We start from the raw sequence: 20,507 nt of genomic DNA on the forward strand, positions 1-20,507 counted from the left end.
AATATAAAGTCGTAATATATAAATATAATATATAAATATTTATTTATATATAAATATATAAATAAAATAACCACATTACACAGCTTTGAAATGTGACAAGGCAGACTTCTTTCAACTGCAATAAAGTAAATCAAAAAACAAACCAACAACCAGAATACAATAATTTTATTCTCATTTAAGTGATTGTATTATTAACTTAGTAACCTTAATATTTTACTGAGAAGTTTAGTAAACAGTCTGAGCTTTTAAATGGTCCTGAAAATAAGCTGCTTGCTAAAAAGGGTGAAGAGTTTGTGAGATGTTTTTATATTGCACACTTTTTTGAGTGCTTTTATCTCATGTTTCTTACACACATCTTCAGTGAAAATCATCCCCATTATGGATCATGGGAGCATCTTTGTTTTGGCCACTGTTCTTGAGCTAATGCAGGTGTTTTTGGGAAGTGCAGCACTACTCTCCCAGTGTGAAACATTTGGAGACAAGACAGAGTTCAGTCAATTTTTACCAGTGATTTTTGTTGCATTACTAGACAAGAGTGTGGTGAAACAAGAGACACCCAAAACGTGCCGTGAACGCAAGGAAAGGGGAGGAAAAAAATGTAAATATTAAAATTTCTGACACGTGATAGAGAAAATAAAACCTTTATTGAAATCCAAATACAATTAGAGCAATATGACTCCTAGGGTAGCAATCAATCTGCATGCTGTCAGGAAGGTGGGGAAATAACGCCTAGCTGGTAGTAATGAAGTGAGCTTACAGCATCTGTCTTCTCACATCCATTTCCCCTGTCAGGCAAGAGATGAGGAGAGCCCTAAAAGAACTAATTCACAACCACTGGTTTTAATTTTGAGCTGTGGTGTTTTCTGCTTTCCACGTGGGACCCAATGAACTACAGCGTGCAGATTGCGGCGCTGCTCATTAAATTTTAGGAATGTTCATTTCTTATAAGTAAATGCATTTATAATAAGCAGTTCCTGTTTATGATGTGAGACAGGGCCGTGCTCTCTATAAAATTATAAGGCAACATGTAAATGAATAGTTCATAACCTGAAAATAGAAAAATATCTTTGAGTGTCTTCTAAGGGGGCTCCAGCCTTGTTAGTAAAAGTAGTTGGGAACGTGTTTGTTGTTGAAATCAGTGGAATTGGAGCACATCCCCAAAAGGCAGGCACATTTTTAATTTAAAAGAAAAGGTGATGCTGCATGTTCCAGTCCTGCATCTTGCAGTCCTGATGAAGTTCTTTTTGTATTATACTTAAATATTATCCTTTCAGAGGATATGTGATGTGGGAATAGAAGATAATCCATCAGCTGTTTTTATATGATATGCCCTTTCTGGAGTTCTAGGAATTCTATGGATTTTTCCAGGGCTACTCATTAATTTTTATATGGTGGGTGAAATATCCCCTCATGTACTCAAAAACAATGTCAACAGAAGTTACTTTTTTTTTTTTTTGTTCACTCCTTTGTAAGCACATGAAATCTGTGAGGAATGGAGCTCCTGAATGACTGCCTGGACTTTAGGTGATTTTTCCACATTTGTATGGGCAGAAAGAGGTTAGGGGGATAAAAGTATCAAGCTGAGAATTTTTTTTTTCCCCCCCCCAAATCCTCCTTATTTTTATATAATAGAACTTCACATTTTTACCAACCCCTGCTTTCAAAGCCCTGGTGAGGACAGCCCATTTTTGTCTTATTTCAAAAGAGCACCTTCCTGCTTGACTTAAAATGTACAGGCTCTTGCTACAGCTGTGGCTTCACTTCAGCAATTACAGCCAGTTCTGGGTGCTGCAGAATTCTGATAATGAGACTTTGTCATTTTATATAGGTCACCACAAGGGCCCAAGAAGAGAAATCAGATAAGAGGAAGCAATTGGAAAGAAAATGTGAAAATTTAGTAACCGTATCTTTCCACAGGGAGCTAATTGGGTAAAACTTTTAATCCAGAGGTTTGATTAGCAAAGCCCCCATTATCATTTAAGGCATTATACTTTGTGACCTTTCATTTCTGGATGGAAGACATTTTTTGGTGAGGTTCGAAGATTCAAGCACTTTAAAATGCAGAAGTTCGCTGTGCATGTCAGGTTTTTTTCCTAGAATCCAGATAAAACAAGTGTTAATGAATATTTAGCATTTTGGCAGGGGTAATCACTATGCAGATGACCCTCTCTCCCTCATTTTAAGCATCTTCTTGTTGACTTAGAGATGTAGTGTTTAACAGCCAAGGAGATCCTGCAGTGTGGGAAAAATCTCTGTAGAAGCAGGGGTGGATTAGTATCATTAATCTCAAGAGTTTTCTTTGATCTTTGAGAAATTCCAAAATTATGATGATCCACTTAACAGAGGATCCAAAGAAAATTCGGCAGATCATTAGTAAAATAATTGATGGTAGCACTAAAAGGCTTGGATTAAACTATGATTTAACATTAGATGAATACAAAAGGAGATTTTGAACATAGTCCAGAAATTTAGCCTGGTGTAATTACAACTAGTTGATGTACCAACAATGAGGGGAATTCTGATAAGATTGTGCTTATGTTAATGAAACTCCCAATTAAATTTTTGTCTTCATTCACTGACAGCAAACTGATCAGAAAAATGTACCAGATTTAACAAAGGAAATGATGGAAATGTGTGATGATGAATATCAAGTTTGGGTTGTAAATATGGGATGCACAGGCCCACTATCAAGTCTTTGCTTTGCTTATACCTGTAATTTAAGAATTAACTTCCAAAGCTATGTATGACTTCTGGCTTACCCTTCTCTGAAACTTAATGTATCTTCACAGGAAGTGGAACAAATTTTAAATTTACTTCTATTTATAAAGAAGTCAATATAAAAAAAAATCTATAATTTTCTGTGTCTTGAAAGATGCAGGTCTCTGAGTACAAAAAAAAAAAAGTAGATTTGAAAGTATTTTAAACTGGAATATTTTTTTTGAACAGATAGAAAAAAACCCAAACCAAAACAAAGCTTTTTTTGCTTTATGTCTAAAATTCTCTGTACCAGCGTGGAATTTGCTACTGCTCCACCTTATCTCTAAGAAACGCCTAGAAAATTTGGGCTGCATTTTCTTTAAAAGAAAACTATAAATATAAGCCTTGCATTCCAAGGAGCAAACGAAAATTGTGCCTCAGTGTTGCTACACACAGGCAAAATCTGTCAACATGTAGTAGTGGAGTTATAGCAGGTGCATAGAAAATACTGCAGGAATTTACCTCTGAGTGGTAGAGGAGGAGTAGAGTGGGGAGCTTTTGGCTAAAATAGGACCAGAGTTGCGGGCTGCAGTGGAACTGGTTTGAGATGAAGATTTTTGAACTCAAGAATGACTCACAGAAGCCTTTGCCTGAGAGTGGCACGTTCCCTCATGACCAAGGCACGTGTTAATGTATTCTGTTGATATCAGAGGATTGTGAAAGGGAGAAATTCCTGTTTAACTACACGAGCACTGCAGTGAGATGTGATGTTCTCCTGTCTGATCGAGGTGGGAAGGGAGGGTGAATGCAACAAGGTAAGGAAGGGAGCAATGAGTGGAGCTGATGCAGGGAAAGACCAATTGTAAGGCAGAAACATCTCATCCACTCTTGCCCCTGGAGCAGCAGAGAGACCATATCTGACGTTCTTTCCCCCCTTTTCTTGCATAAAGACACATTTCTAAAACAGTTAAGCAGATTTCCACTGGAAGTCTACCAGAACCTTTATAGGATGGACTGACATTAAATCACAGAAATGTGGCCCATTTCTAACAGTTTCAGGCTGAGGGGATCTTTTTTCAATTCTGTGTATATAAAGAGGAGTTCTTTATTTTATATTTATAAAAGTAGAGGGGCTGTTGCACCATGGATCTTACATAGGCTATTTTTCTATAATTTAACTGTTTCTCTTTCAAAATTTGCTTTTCCTCTCACATTTTTTTTTTTTAAACAACCTTAATTGTCGTCCTTCAGTTTATTTACTCCCAGCCCTTCCACCCCTAATGCAATTTCACGATGCCCATGCACACTGTCTGGTGCTTGGCTTTTGGCTTGGGGGTAAATATTGATTGTAAGAAAAATAAAGGCTGATGGCCTGTTTGGTTCAGTTTTTCTCTGCAGAAATCAGGGAATCTGCAGTATTAAGTAGTGTGCAAACTGATACATTTTAAATGTCTGTGATTCTGTGGTTTACCAGGTGTGTTGACTCCTTCATATCAATTCTGGGAGGCTGTTACTGGATTTAAAGACTGTGAGGTGTATTTACCAGGATTTCTTTCCCCAGCCTCAGGGCTGTTTGCATTGTTAGGTCATTTCTGTCCTGCCAGCTGCTGTGGGGTAGAACTTGTCACACTGTGACAAATTATGGAGAAAAGAATTGATGCTAGATCAAGAGGATTTCTGTCACCTAGTCATGTGTGTGCTTGGATGTTAACAATGCAGGTGTCATGCATTCCTCCAGTTGCAGGGTGTCAATATTTCTTAAAGAACAAACTCTGCCACCTTGTCACACCATTAATCCCCTTGGTGTACCACTTGCTTTGTCAATTAATGGCTTATCTTGTCTCAGGGCTGGCTTGATTGTTTTTTTGCAGGTTATAACTGGCAGCTTTAGTTCAATTTTCGTTCAATATAAAAATATTTGCTGCCAGTTGGATGGGGTTTGTAAACAAAACTGGTACATTTTGCTAGGTGAGTTTGATATAGCTGGAAAATGCAGGCAAGCTAATAATTGCATCTTATGGAACCACTCAAAGGATAAATTGTATAGTTTGTGGGGTGTAATCGTATGTAATATGGAATAATATGCGTTTTTTGGCAAGAGCTCTTCTTGAGAAATAAAAATTACAAGAAGAAAAGGTTGAAATATTCTTTGGGATTTAGAAGATTAGTGTAAAAAATGTTCAGTGCTCTGGAATTGCTCATCTGGGGTAGTAAATCTTGTCCATAGGAGGACCAGTGAGGATAAAGAACGTGTCTACTGGGATGGAGATAAAAAGACAAATTTATTTTTGGAAATAATCTATAATAAGCAGAGCAGATAAGTAGGTGAAACAGATGTGGTAGCTTTTATTTAAAAAAAAAAAAAAAAGAAAAAAAAAAGAGAGAGAAAAAGAATGAAAACCCAAGCCCAGTATAATTGTGCTTTGTTTCACAAGATCATTGCAATTTGAAATCTAATAAGGGTGGGTGAGGAAGAGCCACAGTAAATCAGCAGGCATAATTTTCTTTAAGTAAAAGAACAAGCACAGTTGCAGTAGGGTATATCCTCAATTGTGACTCTAAGTCTAATTTCAGCACTCAAAGTGCATTTTTAGTTCCAAGCTGATTGTATTGTGGGACAAGAAAATCCAGCTAGCTACCAACATATGGAAAGTTATTTCTAAAGGAAACAGGGTAATTATTGTAGGCATTTTACCAGATGGTTTGTCATCTAAAAACGGCATTACTTTGCTTTGTTTTTGTTTTTCTGTCGTTGCAATCAAAGTGTGGGCAGAAGGAATGCACCCTAAAGAAATTTAGGATGGGAGAGTGCCACGCTTCAATCTGCTGGTAATACCAGCCTTTCAGATTCCAAATATTTACCTGGCAGATCCCTGAACATGTTTGTGGTGGGAAATGGCTTTGTTTTTTGTGTGCTGGATGCCACAGCAGGGGGGTGCAGGCATTTCTTGTCATTCATTTGTCATTGCTCCCTCCTTGCCTTACGAGGGAGGAGGTTTCAGTTGATACAGCCAATTTTTTTTAGTTGCATTTCAGACATAAATAACATTGACTGTGTTCCACATAAGACTAGAATCACAATGCAGGGAAATCATAATTCAGGCAGTCAGGAGGTTGTTCCTCTCCTTTTTACCAAGATTCAAATCCTAGTTAAGGTCATAAATTAAAATGAAATTGCTCATTATTTTGTTCTTCCTTGACATTTTTGTGCGCAAGAAATTATTCCTGAATGTCTTCATCAAATATGCAGTCTGTTCAAGTAATGGATAATAGAAAAGTAACAGAAGTGTGACAAATCAAGGGGGAAATATATTGGCAAAACAATGTGACATAGCTTGTTCGTGAGCCACCTGCTCTTATCTTACCTTTCGGTCCCTCACTCTTTCCAAATTCAGTGCTAATCTACAAGGAAGATCCCTTAAAACTTCTCTGACTTGCAGGCTTCTCTTTCCCCTCTGAATCTGTTGAGGGCCAGAGTGACTGCCAGGACTGGCCTGGCATTTAACCTGAATGCACAGTCACTACATTGCAGAAAAACTTTTGTGGGCAGCAGTTCATTCCCGGTGAGCTGTTTTTTGAACTTAAATATAAGCGAAGCCACTGGAGGAGGGACAACCTTGGGTATAATTAAGTTCATAATTTGTTTATATTTTGTGTACACCTGTGTTTTAAATACATTTTTTCTGGATAATTATTTGTGCAGATGTTGACACTGCGATTGAAACAGTTCATTTTACTGCAGTGTTGTGTTTCAGCTTTCTGGTGGTCTGTCCCTTTGTTTCACTTGATGTGGCAGAAGCAGAGAGTGAAACAGGATTTATTCAGCAATGAGCAAAATGAGCAAAATTTATCTGATTATCTGATTTAAATGGGAATTTAATGTTTCATTTACTCTTTTCTGTTGTTGCTATCATAGGAAATCAGTGATTTGGCAAAGGGAGAATAAAGTAACTTTTTATGTGCTGTACTTCTCCATCCTTTAGACTTTAAATGCAATTTCAGTCCTATTTCACAAATGGAGACTTATTTCTTTCAGAGACTAAGACCATGAAGTTTTAATGTGCATGTGGTTGTCTTTTGAGACCATAAAAGCTGTTTTACTTCTGTCTCCTTTTTCCTTTTCCCTTTTCTTTTTCATTGAAATGTGTGTATTTGGTCCTGGAAATCAAGGACGTATTGAGAGAGGGTGCATGTGAGGAACAGTGATCAAAACCTGACTGGAGTTTGCCTGAGCCAGATGAAGGAAGGTTGGGATAACGAGTTGTTTACTGCCAGGAGATATTGATCCTTCCAGATGAGCTTGTAATTAAGCAGCAGATCATTTGAGCAGGGAGGGAAAATGGTATGGATTCACTAAACTAGCAAAGCAGATTCTGAGGTTGTAAAGGAGAGATGGGGTTTTTTTCCCAGTGGTTTTTGGAGAGGAGAGTGGATGTTACAAGCCAAAATATCATAAGAAAGCTTTTGGGCTGGTTTGTAACCTGAGTATCCTGATGTTGCCTGCACAATGGAAAAGTTCACATGTTGTTGGGTTTCCATCAGCTGCACTTCTTTTCTTTTGTTTTCACCAAGAAAATTGGGAGTATGTGTAAAATCTCAGGGCCTGAGCTTTAACTGGCTTCGTTGTGAGAGGCCAACACTGAGCTAAAGGAGTGCACAGTGAAATCACCCTTGAAGATACGTCACAGAATATGAGAGAGTTTCTCCCCAAACAAGTGTGTGGATATTTGGATGGTGGTGTCCTCCCAACAGGAGATTAAAGAGATGCTGGGGGTGCCAGTGAATGTGTGCTTGAGGATTTGAACCCAGAGAGACAAGAGTGAAACTGGACACAGCAAAGCAAATGCTACAGAAACCCAGGCTCTGTTAGCAAGTTCATCATGTTTGTGAATATCCATCAGAACTTCGTGAAAGGCACATCAGAGTTGGTGACAGATTAATTCCTAATACCTGTCAGGTTGGGTAACAGTGTTTTCTAGGATATTTACTGATTCTCCAATTCTGAATCTTATTTTGAATTTGCAGCTGATACCTTTTACTCAAGGATGCAAATGCACATAAATGTCCATTGCTCACTGGAGGCTCAGTTCCAAGTTATGTTTGATCATCAACTGGATTAAAAAAAAAAGGATAAAAATAGGAGGATGTAAAAATCTGCAATCTTGAAGAATATAATTGGAGTAGATTTCCCATGATGGTACTCCAATTATGTTATATTTTAGCATTTACAGAGAACTTACAGGAAATTTGATCAAGAAGCAATAGTGGTAGGATGGAGGATTTAAGCAGAAAGTTTTCTGGAAGTTGAGCAACAGCCTGAATTTTACAGAGCAGGAGAGAGAACAGGGACTAGATCATTATCAGATTGTTTCTGTTACAAAATGTAGGTCTCAGTAGTTCTAAAAATTCTTGCTACTGTGTGCCCTGCACTAGATGGATTTTTGTATTCCTCCTACGTATTTACCTGGTATGTGAAAGTAATAATGGACATGTTATATGTGCATAAATAACATTTTTGGCTTTAACACTTTGGAATTTTAGCTGTTTTGTCCTCTTTGTCTCTTTAGATTATCATTTCAGAAAGTAGTGCATTATTACTCTAAGTATTTAGCAGCTGAATGCTTCAAGAATGCATTTTGGGGGTGGTTAAGGATACAGGACCAGCTCTAGCGAGTATAGCTGACTTATTTTTTAAATGTCTGCATATTCTTGTATAAAATACTTGTGTTCTGTCTGTCCTTACAATACAAATCTATTTTTGGGGGGCTAAAAACTGTAGCACTAGCCATATCTCTTCCTGTATTTCATCTATAACTCAGTGTCTTGTTGGTATTTGGAAAAGAATCCTGTCCCATGATGCATCATCTGGAAATCTTAGAAAATCAGATTGATTCTGTGTCTAGATGTTTTGATTAATTAATACTTCTTTCTCTTGTAATTTCAAAATATGTTTTTCTGTCCTGGTCAGCTTCTCTGAGCTTCTTTTGTTCTTGCTCTAGACTCTCTCTGCCAGTATTTATTTCCTAACCTATTTCAGAGTTGTCACCCTTCTACATTAAATAAGAAATTACTTGAAAAAAGAAATTGGAAAAAAAACCCCCACCCTTATTTCCCAGAATTTTTTTTTAATTGAGTCTTTAATTAAAAACTAATTTCCATAAGGCAAAAGGCAAGTAAATTAATGGGCAGAGGTTTGGCAGGATTAATAACTAATCACATCCTGGGTTTTGAGTTGTTTTGACTTTCAGTGGAATCTTGAAGGAACATTGTAACTCTGAAAGGTCTCCTGCATATAAAGAAGCAAGACAAATGAAGAGAAAAAAAATTTTCTCCACTTTTCTTTTTTACTCTCCACATTTTTCTTATCATTTTAATTCCTTAATTAAAACAATTTCCGTTCTGCAAACGTTAAGAATCTGCTCTTTGCACTCTCTGTACTCCGAGGGAATGGCAGTTGTGTCGTGTCTGAAAATGTGATGTAACCTGACAGCACGAGATCCGTGGGACAGGGCACTGCAGGGATTTAATGACCATTGTTTTGTCCATCCCCAGAAGCTTCCTGCAAGGCATCCCCACAGCAGTGGTTTAAAACTGTCTCATTTTTTTCCCCGTATTTTTCCCATTTTTAAAAAAAACACTTTGGTTTAGTATAAACGTGTTGGTTGAAGGTCAAGGACGAAATGTTAATGCAAGATGTGTATGTATAATTTTCAATATGAGAAAAGTGACATTTGTCAAAAGTTACCATCTCATCCCGTGATGTGAAGATGTGAATGTACAAATTGAATTTTCTGTGGAGTTGGATGGGCCCCCTGTGATAGCCTGTTGTGCAAAATGTCCTGTGCTGTTCTCTGTGTTTGGCTGCCTCTTCAAATGTTTCCTAAACCACCCTCTTTCAGTGCAATTACAACAGGAGAAGCAGCATTTTCAATATTGTGACTAACACTCATCTCAGAGCGAAGCATTACGAGTGTCAGTGTACAAGTGTCTCACTAACACCTGTGATGTGGAGCAACGTGCTGGCTGATGACCCCAGAAATTACCTAAATTCTTTTACAGCACCAGGAAATACTCCCTTGAATTCTTCTATCTGTTTCAAAAGGAGATAAGGGCTTTGGCCCCTGAAAGCTTGATAATCTGGAGGAAAATAATATCAATAAACACTTTTCCTTGCCTCTGGAGTGCTCTCAGACACTCTTGTGTGTCTTGCCATCCATTATATCAAAAATTGATGCAGCAGAGTACCTTTCAAAAGCCCCGATGTTTGCAGCCAAAAATGAATCTTTTCTCATAAGAATTAATGGAAACTTGCAAAAAAATAACAAGAAACTATTAATAATGCAAGCATGCCTGTAGGACTCTCCCTGGTGAAAGGCAGCAGGAGCGATCTGCAGGAACCAGAATTCTGCCGCTCTTGCCTTTGTGTCCCATCCGAAGCTTCCCAGGATGATTGTGGTCAGCTCTGGAAATCCTGACCCTCGTGGTTCCTGTGGGTGATGAATCCGAGGTAAACCCACAGCTCTGGTGCTCTCCACGTCAGAGAGGCACAGTGGATGGTAACAAGGTGTATGAAACAGCTTCTGAATATCTGGATTTCTGTTGTTCACCTCGTTTTCAAACACACCTTGATAAAAGTCTCTGAAATCATGAGTGATATGAGGAAGAGAGCAACACATTTGCTGAATGTTGCAGGATAAGGAGTAGGGATATATAAGACAATCACCCAATTTAAATCAGACAGATCATCTATGCCTTTGTTATTGCCATGAAGGTTTTTTTAAATGCAGTGAAGCGTTGTTGAGTTCAGAAAATCACAGATCTCATCTGTAGCATTAAACCATTAAGAGGCTGGGCTGAGAGACATAAATTAGTATTGGTATTATTAGCTAAAATAGCAGATTTGAAGTCATTCAAAGATAGTCATAGTATATTTGGAGAAGTAAATAATATGGGAAATGAGCTGTGATGTAAATTTCCACTTGTCTGCATACAGACTGATTCATGAGGGTGGACCATCAAAAGAGAAATTTGTGCAAGTGAGAGAAACTGTAGAATGGTGTTGTTTAAACAAGAGTTGTTTCTTGAGTTTACAGTGTACAGCAAATTGGCAATATGCACACAGTGTCGTTTGGTGACAGATACAAGGGCTTTATATTATCTCAGAAATTCATAGGAGAGCTTATTTGGGTCACACCCCTGCTTTCTACAGTGCTAGAGAAATGGGCTGTATGTTATTGTCGGATTTTGTAGATTCCAGTGTTTAGACCAACTGAAAGAGAGACTTGAGCAAAAGAAATTTATTCCCTGAAGGGACAGGGTCCTTTCATTGGTGCCCTTTAATTTAGAGGGGACACAAATCCTGTCATTTCTTTTAGGAACTGTTCATTAATATTGTAATGCATTGGATAACAGCTAGGCTCTTTAGGGCAGTTTTAAAATGATAGATAATGAGTTCATTGCTGGGCTAAAACTTCACTCATTTTATATTTCTGCATGTATCTTTCATGTTGAACAATGAGTATGCGTGATATCCTGGAGACACCAGAAAGATTTTACAACAAACAAGTTTCTGCTTGATATCTGTGATGTGACAGAAAAAAAAAAAAGTAGTAAACACACTGAGAATTAATTCCCCTATTTGTAATGACACGCTCCCTGCAACTCACTTCAAGAGGCCTGAGATTGCATGCAACTGTCCTAGAGAGGTTGGACTATAATCCAGGTTTTTATTTCCCTAGACCTTAGAGATTTTAGAGGTAGTTTCCTTTTTGAATTGTCCTGGCAGCAAAGCACAGTCCTCTGTGCTGAGGAAATTAAAAGTCTGTGTATATAATTAGAAGTTGTGAGAGTGATTGAGTAGCTGAAATTAAAAGGAAATAATCAAAACCTGACATGAGAAAAATGGTGTTGGCACAGGCGAGCAAGATAAAACCCTGAGCGATTGTTACTGGATGGCACGGGGAAAAACGATAATCCAGCCTATTTTAGTACCAATTTTAGAGGGTCTTTTGGACCACAAGATCAATATGGCTTTAAAACAATAACCCCGAAAAGGTTTTTCTGCTGACTGGACAAAACTGCTGTTTCAGATGAGGCTGAAAGCAGCTCTGCCTCTCACCACTGAAAATGATGACCTATTTTATGCATCTGAAGCTTGGCTCATTCTCAAGGCTCAGGCATATGCTGCTGTTTTCATACCTTAACAAGTTACTGGGTGTGAGCTGCCATGAAGTAGCTGAGTTCACTCCCCCTGTCATAAAACATGAGATATAATGTTAGTTTAAACTGCTTTCACAGGGATGGAGAGTGTGACAATGGGATGAGCGAGGGATGGTGTTTGAGCAAGGAGGAGCAGAGAAATTTTGGGCTTTTATCTCCGTCCTAACATTGTTCAAATATTTAATCCAATTACTTTTTTGCAGTAAAATGATAAATTCTTCGGGGATTAGTAAGCGGATGTTGACTTGAAACTCTTTGGATATTCCTTTTTATGTGCAGACAGTGCTTTGTTATGAGATAAAGATGCTTTCAACCCTGTCTTAAAGCTAAAAATCACCTGTGACCAGAAAGCTGTTTGGTTCCTAATCCAATAAGGAAGGCTGTGAGTCCTTGTCTGCTGTAATGAGAGAGCTGAAGGCAGATACTTCACCCTGGCATCACTTCTCATTGATTCCCTTTAGGTGTCAGTTCTGCACACTGTGTTTAAGTGTATTAATTAATTGTTTTTAGTTCTTGATGTAACCCCCAGTAACCATATAAAAATGTAGCTGGATTTTGGAATTCCAATCCTGAGCTCCAACAAATAAAATCAAGTCTATGTTAACACACCAAGGAAAGAGTTTTTAAAATGCCCATCCTGGGCAGTAACATTGCCCAGCACAGCAGACCAGAGAGAGTGTTCTGGGTGGTCACTGTGGTCACTGTTATTTTCATCTTTCTTTCCATATTTCTCCAACTAGACAACTGTTTCTTTTGAAACTCCCCAAATTTTAATTTTTTTTTTATTTCATACTTGATTTGAAAATGTGACATCCGTGAATTGCTGGTTATATCACATCTCCTAGAGACCTTATGGATGTGTTTATCACTCTTTGCCTGTTTTCACAGCCTCTTGTGGGCAAAAGGCTATGAGAGTAGCCAGTTGTCACACATGCAGAGTTTTTCAGGATTTAATGCAGTGTTGATGGTTCAGCTGCATAGTTTAATGCACAACTCACTGTATTATTCAGTCCCACTCTTGTTCTCACAGGAACTGTGTGTCAGTTCTGCTGTGTCTCATCTAGAAAATGCCTGAAGCCTCAGACTTATAAATCGAGAAATGCCATTAGCACTTGAAGTAACAAAGTCGTATTTTAGGTGAATTTGTGTCCTGAGGTTGATTGATGTTGATGGTGAAGGAAATGAGAACACTGCTGAGCTTTGTGGGGGTGCTCTGCCTTGTGTGTGATCCAGTGTGAGCTTGTGCTGTGCATGGTGCACACTCAGAACAATTACATGGGTCTGATCCTCTCTCTGGTCTGTTGTTTATGCAACAAAATTAAAATTTTAATTGTTTTTGAGATGTCTAGAAAGCTGTCAGATTTGGTTTGGTCAGTGGGGTCAATATTTGTAAGGGTGGACACAGATCATGTAAAACTTGGCATTGCTGTGGAGGCTGTAACACACTACTGCTTTTAAAACAGCTAAAGATTTAGAAGTTCAAGAACATCTTACTCTCAGTGGGTTAAATAATTTCTTTATTTGATTCTGAAAATTCCAGTAGCAGATTGTTTGGGATTATTTTTTTTCATAATGGAATTTGAAGTGTATTCCTCCCTGGTCTAGTCCTGAGCCCACCATAGCTTAGAGTATTCATGGCAGAACTTTAATATTTTGAAATATTATTATTAGACTTTTATTAGACTGTGACCCATCTACTTAACTTCAAACTTCAGTTCATGTAAATTTAAATTCATTACATTCAAATTAATAAATCTTCTGCTTAAAAAAAAGTTTTAAATCTTTTGCATGTAAGTTGGAACACTTGTGTGTTTTTTATGGAATTCTACTTGACATTTCTTAGGTCAATGATTCTAGAATAATTTAAGGGAACATATTTACTTAATTTCAGCTTTTCACTAGTTGATTCAAGAAATAAAAAATGTTATTACTTCTCATATCATTTCGTATCTTAATGTCCTCTCATAAAAATATTTGTGCACCCTACTGTTGCTCAAGAAAAATTGCTTCTAAAACCAGAAAATAATATTGAGAATAAAGACACTGTTGACAGTCCTTTCACTGTGTGATGTTTTAATAACGAAATAACAGCATAAGATCTAAACAAACAAATGTGTTGTGCCACTGTAACAGATGAAATGCTCTGCCTTCAGAATTACCCCCCTAGTTTTGCCACCAGCAGTGAGAGGCCCACTGGGGTTCCATCTGACAGTTGTGCCAACCCTTACTGGGACTAAAATGGATGATGCTGCAATAAAAAAATCTCAGTGCTAATCTTCACGTATCTATTGGTAATTAAGCAGTTGACCTATTTCCAGGATGGGTATTCTGACTCCACTTTACTTTTTAAAAAGTGCCTTTGCTGAGTATGGGTGTTGCTGAAAATCACAGCAAGGTGGCTTAGTTTGTCTACTTGGAGTGTGATTATAAATCCATTGTATTTAGGCAAATATGAAACAATTTGGGTGTCCCTTCACAGCAGGAAAAAGGCAAATATATATTAAAAGAAAGGATTAAAAGTTATCAGATGAGAAGAGCTGAGGAACAAATGTAAGGTGCTTGTCAATAACTGTCCATGTACCTGCTGCCATCTGACAGTTGTGTGGTTAGTGTGGAGCAGAGATTTTCCTTTTGCTGAGGGAAAGTGATCTCAATTTACTTGGCAGTTGTTTCAGTGTGCCTGAGGATGGGTAGAGCAAGGCAGTTGGTGACTGGTAACTTATTACACAAGGGTAAATTAGCCATTTGCTGGAGCTCTGCTTTTAAAATCCATCACGCTGTTCAAATTTTGCCTTGTTATGTTTGCTGGTTTTTCAGATAGATTTGGGCAGCCATGCTTTGGCTTGCAATTAAACAGACAATTTCTTTAGGCTTTTTTTTTTTGCTGCTTCACTGAAGAAAAAAAATTGGTTTATATCCCTTTATTACATTCACTGGCAGTTTCATTACTGTGAATATTCAAAACTCGTGGAATGAGAATTTGCAGCTTGGAAGGAATCCAAAGTTCTCACTGTTAATGGTGTTTCAAAGAGTCGTATTCTGAATTATCTGATAAAGGTTACACTTTATTAGATTTATTGATGGCTTTCTTGATGGGTTGGGGCATGGAGTCGAACTGCTAAATGAAAACAGTAAATGTTTACTTCTAGGAAGAAGTTGCTTACATTGTATTTTCAGCACGACACAGTTCTTGGCCTTAGCCTTCTAAATCTTGATTAATTCCAATCCTGCCTTGCAGCTTGTACTTAGTTCCTATTGATTGAAAAGGATGTAGCTGCCATATTCATGTTTTATGTTATATATAAATATTTTGACCTGCTTACACAGCAGAGTGTATTTTGTTTGGTCACAGTTGGAAAATTAATATGTTCTTCAACCTGCTTCTTTTCAAGTAAATTTTGTTTTGAGGAAGAATACAGTGTCTAAAGATGCATTATCAAGATGGTTTTTCTGTCATTTATGGGTTAATTAGCAGAGGTCATGTAATTTAGGATTTTTTCTTAACTTTTAGGTTTGCTGGATATTTTTCTAAATGCTTGTGTTTGTCAGAGCAAAGAAGTGTTTGCAAGAAACCTGAATTTCTTGATTATATTTATTTGTATTTTGCTGCTACTTGAGAGTTCCTATCTACATCTGTCTCTGTGCTTCCCATCCTGAAAAAAAAAAATAATTACTTTCTAACCAGACAACACAGGCAGTGTGAGAAGGGAAGTGTAATCTCCATTTTCCAGTTGGGAAAGAGGCAGAGAGAGAGTCTGACTGTTCTCAGGATGTCTCTGGGAGAGCCAGGAATTGAACCCAAGATATGTTGCTCGAGTCCTACCAAGTCACAAGACAGTCTTTTCTCAAAACAGAAGAACATGCATTTATTTGATGTACTCATATCAATGATTTTTCTGTGAGTACTTTTGGAACTTCTGTTTGGTTTTTTTTGTTCTATTTCAATTCATCTTTTATCCTTGCCTTTAATGTCCTAATTTGCACTAATATTTAATGTGTGATAGAACGGGACTTACAGCTCCACTGTGGAAAAGATTGAATGAGAATGAATTTAAATAATAGTTTGAACATAATCAAACCATTTTTTCAAAGAGATTGCATTTCTAGATAATCTTTATTGTCTTTGCTATGTAAAAGATTTAAATCTGTTTCCATCTCTTTCATAAATTGGTGCATATGCAAAAATAGATGATATTTCAGATGTGCTTATAAGGGAAAAAAACCCCTTTTTCCTCCTCCTTACTGTATTAAAAGCAGATAACCGCTTATATTGTAAGTTTTAATTATTTTCTTTCTGAAGTATTCAGAAGTTGGTAATTTTTAATGTCCCATGCATGTGTTGGGGTGTCTGATCCTGGTGATTGGTGGTGGATCTCACGGGAATTGTCTGTCTATCGAGGCATTTCTTCAGCAATGCAGGTGCAAAACTTCTGCTGATTGCAATTTCTCTTAAGACCTCCTATTACCAGAACACATGAAGAAACCAGCTGTCTAAATCCCAACCAGCTAAAGTCACTTTACATATTTGAGAACCACAACAATTTATCCCATAGCTGGAAAAACTTCTCTCTTTAGACTTATCATTCTATTTTTTTGAAGCTCTCTGAAGGACCTTCCTGGACTCTCTCCAGGTAGAACGAGTAGAACCACTTTGAGGGGGTTCTGAATAAGCATCAAATGACAAATGGGTGTCACCACCAGTGGCACTGGCAGAAAGAACTGGCAGATTTATATCCTGCAGGGTTTTATCTTAAACTGAAACCTTAGGAAACAACTGGACTGGCTGGCACATGATCCACGTTTGTGATTCTTAAACCAGCCCAGTGTTCATACCATAGTCAGTCTGCCTTTGGAAAATTAACTGGGATATGAAGGGCACCTTGGTATTCATCTGTCTCAGGATTCTATTGGAAAAAATACTCCAAAGATTACAGCTGTCCAGGCATGTGGAGTAGTCACTGCATGCAAATACATTTTATGTTCTTTAGCTTGGCTTTGTCAGCTGCCAACAGCTGGCTGTACCTAGTTAGTCAACAAACACACTGTGAAAACAGAGAGACTATTAAATGGAAAATTGGGATGAAAACAAGAGAACTAAATACTAAATGTACTTTCTTAATCATGATTATTGAAATTTTGCACTTAAAAAAAACCTCTGGATTTTTTTTAAGTAGTGATCATCCTGTGTATTTACTCATGGGCTTTATGAACACGTGTTACTCGCTTCCTCTTTTTGTCTGTTCAACAATCTCTTAAAATACTGTGAAGTTCACAAGGAATGGCTAAAAAAGGACTCTTTTAGTTGTGCACTTGCAATATGCTTATGTTCAGTTCTTACTTACAAGCCAAGGATAGTTATTTTGGGTTTTTTTTATGAGCTTCAATAGTTTGTTGAAGGTTAAGCCTTGAAATTTTGCTCCGTTTTTAATTTTGTTGTAGCCATGCTGTGTCAAGGTGTTTCTCAGATCTCTTGGCTCACCATTGCTGCCACCTTGGTGAGGACTAGAGTAACCACTGACACAGAACAATCAACACAAATTAATCTATTGTATTTGCTTATCTCTTTTTAGCTTCTAATTTAACAAACAACTTATGCACAACAGACATTGATTTGTTTTGAAACAATTGATAGGCTTATTGCAAGAGAACTGAGCTTTAGAATTGCCACCAAGAGAAGAGAATGGTAAAATCCTGTGAAGTACTTCATAAAACTGAGTTCTGGGAAAGTCCATGGCTCAAGTTCTACATCTACACTCATATATTTTTTTTTTTTTTTAAATTATTCTTCATCTAAATTTAACACTTTAAGTTATATTTGTTTCCACTGTGTGGAACATTAGGGGTGGTTCTTAAGGCACGAGGTATTTTTCAGTGTGTGGCAGGGGCAGCATTAACAGGGCTTGTCATCAAGCACATCTGGTTCCAGTCAAACAAGCCCAAAACAGTTTACAGCAAATAGTGTGTGTCACACAGCATTTTGTATTATTTTACTGGTAAAGTGGATGGATGCATTCACTAATGGGAAAAAGTGCCCTTTGTGATTGTTTGAAATGTTATTTTCACTTTCTTTTTTCCTGGGTTTGCAAATAATAACCTTAACATTTTAGGTGTGACAAGAGCAATTAAATCATTAACAAAAAGTGGGTTAATGTGAATTTGGCTTCATTGTGAAAGCGTGAGTAAAGAGCTTATCCAACAATAGAATATCTGCATGTCTTTGAAACTCAAATCTAGCCCAAGAAACTAGAATATGAAAAAACTGTAGCAAATAATTTTTGAGCTGGGCTTTGTTTGCATGTCAACGTTTTTTATCTTCAATACTCTTAAAGGACGAGGAAGTTTCTGTGAATATCTCTGGTCCTTGGCAGTGGAACAAGCTTAAAATGGAACTGCCAAACCGTAGAACAGAACTAGTTTTGTTCCTTCCTGGAAATTGTTCTTTTCTGTCACTTAAATATTATTTCGTGGAGAAGAGGTCTAGAAATTGTTCTTGGAGAACTTATATGTTCTGTGGCTTTGCAGGAGAAAGAGACTTTAAGGACATAAGTCCTTCTGATAATAAAAATCCATACTTCTTTGATACTTGATCTATCAGCTATGCATGTAAAATTGCTCTGTAGTTGAGTTTTAATGAGGGAGAAGAGTCAGAGCTTGAACCTTGTTGGAGTGTCTTCCACTGCCTCTGACTCTTCTACATCTGTCAGTGCAAAGCCTGACATTCATCATTAACCGGCCCCAAAATTAACTTCCATCATAATGTTTCCTCTGTTTTCTGTTAAAAAATGTTACAGAGTCTGGGGTGTACAAAAATTTCAACCAAAGAAAGAATTCCAGCTGAAGGTCAATAATAGCACTATTTTATATAAGAAAGTGTAATGTTAGGGTTTGATATCCCTGACATGGGACCTTTGGACTTTTGAAAATGTAAAATTCCTAGTGTAGACCGACCCAATATGTGTTTTTATGACATTAACGATATATAAGGTTTATGTAATTCCTGTGATGATTAAAACAAATGTTCAATAATAAATGAGGGTGGTTCTTTAGCGAGAAATATTAACGAGAAGTGTTGCTTATTCAGGGAAGGACTGGAATATTGTACAGGAAAGAACTGTGTAATTCTTGGGCGAACTTTACATTTAAAGAGAGGAAATGTCTGATTCCAGTGATGGGTTATCCCTTTGGTGTGAAGACAAATCAAGGGAACTGCCTGACTGTCCTGGGCAAACGCTGACACCGAGCCAGCAGCGTGATTTACTTCTCACTAAGGCAGACAATTCCAAACTTATCATCAAGGGAGTTGTTTCCAGGACAAGCAAAAGTGCTGGTGCATTTCCAAAAGGCAGTGCTAAACTTTGGAGTCCCAGGTGTGAAAATGAGGATGTGTCTGGAGGGAAGGGTTTGGAGACTGGGCAAGCATGGCTTATTTTTCTAGGAGATGAAACTTGAGGAGAGTTTACACCTGTATTCTATAAATACATTATGGATGTAAAGATCAGCACAGAAGAGGGAAGACATTTAACCTGAAAGTCAATGATGATGTAAGAAGCTGAGTACAAACTAGCTGTAGGTAAATTTAACCTAGAAGTTGCAGGCATGCAAGGCTAGGGCAGGATATTTCCTACATCACTCAGCCCAGGCTTGTCCTGTGCTACTACAAATGCTGTTTAAGAACAGGCACCTTTCTAACTCCTGAAAGTTTTCAGCACCAAAATGACCTGCATTCTGAAACTGCTGTCCATAAAATGAGGTGTGGGTAAGAGGCCTGGCTGTTTTACACTGGAAGCTGTGTCCATGAATAGGATTGTGTGGTGTGGTTAACCCTGAGCACGAAGAGCTGCTTTGGGACCTGGAGGTCTGTCTGAGTTCTGTGCCCCATTCCTATTTCTGTTACTCCCTTAAGTTTCAAGATGTCTGTTGTTTTCCCTGAAGAGGTTACTCTCTTAAGGCTGTTTTTGAAAATTCCTGATAATGAACAGTGGCCAAGTTCTTATTTCATGCTCATTTCTTTGCTTGAGTGTGGCAACAGTGAATTAGCACAAATGGTCTGAGGAAATTAGTTAATATAGATTAATTTGTATTCTCCTTTAATCCTTTGAATTTACCTCCTTGAAGATACATCAAAGATGAGCTTGGTTCATAAATACATTCAGGAGATAAATACAGCAGGGCTAAAGAATCCCGTTCTATGGTATTTTTAAAACTCAGAAATAAATCCTTTATAATCAGTAACTGACCTATATGATATGTTTTATTTTCCAGTTTGTTTCGGATCCTTGTGCCAGCAACCCCTGTCACCATGGCAACTGCAGCGCTAGCAGCGATGGCTACCTCTGCCTGTGCAGTGAAGGCTATGAGGGAACAAACTGTGAGCACTCAATTCACAGCCTGCCAGGGTCTGGAGGGACAGAGGCCACGTCCCCACGGCAGAGCAGCCCCATCTCACCCACCCCCGAACCTGACGTGGTTCTCCCTCGCTCCAGAGCGACCGTGACGTTACCCACGTGGCAGCCGAGAGCGGGACAGAAGGTGGTGGATCTGAAATGGGATGAAACAGAGGTGAGAGGAATTCTGTCTAAATGAAAATGCAC

The 20,507-nt window shown here is 37.9% G+C and overlaps 1 protein-coding gene across 1 annotated transcript in view; it reads left to right on the forward strand.

The window, feature by feature from the left end:
• Positions 1 to 20,507, forward strand: part of DNER (delta/notch like EGF repeat containing) — a 108,433-nt gene that overhangs the window by 24,560 nt on the left and 63,366 nt on the right. The window contains exon 2 of the mRNA XM_050308173.1: positions 20,179 to 20,475. Within this exon, the coding sequence (XP_050164130.1) occupies positions 20,179 to 20,475 (297 nt within the window). The remainder of the gene's footprint in view (positions 1 to 20,178; positions 20,476 to 20,507) is intronic.

Source organism: Myiozetetes cayanensis, unplaced genomic scaffold, assembly GCF_022539395.1.
Source record: "Myiozetetes cayanensis isolate MyiCay16 unplaced genomic scaffold, myiCay2020 scf13, whole genome shotgun sequence".
In the NCBI taxonomy this organism is placed as follows: domain Eukaryota; kingdom Metazoa; phylum Chordata; class Aves; order Passeriformes; family Tyrannidae; genus Myiozetetes; species Myiozetetes cayanensis.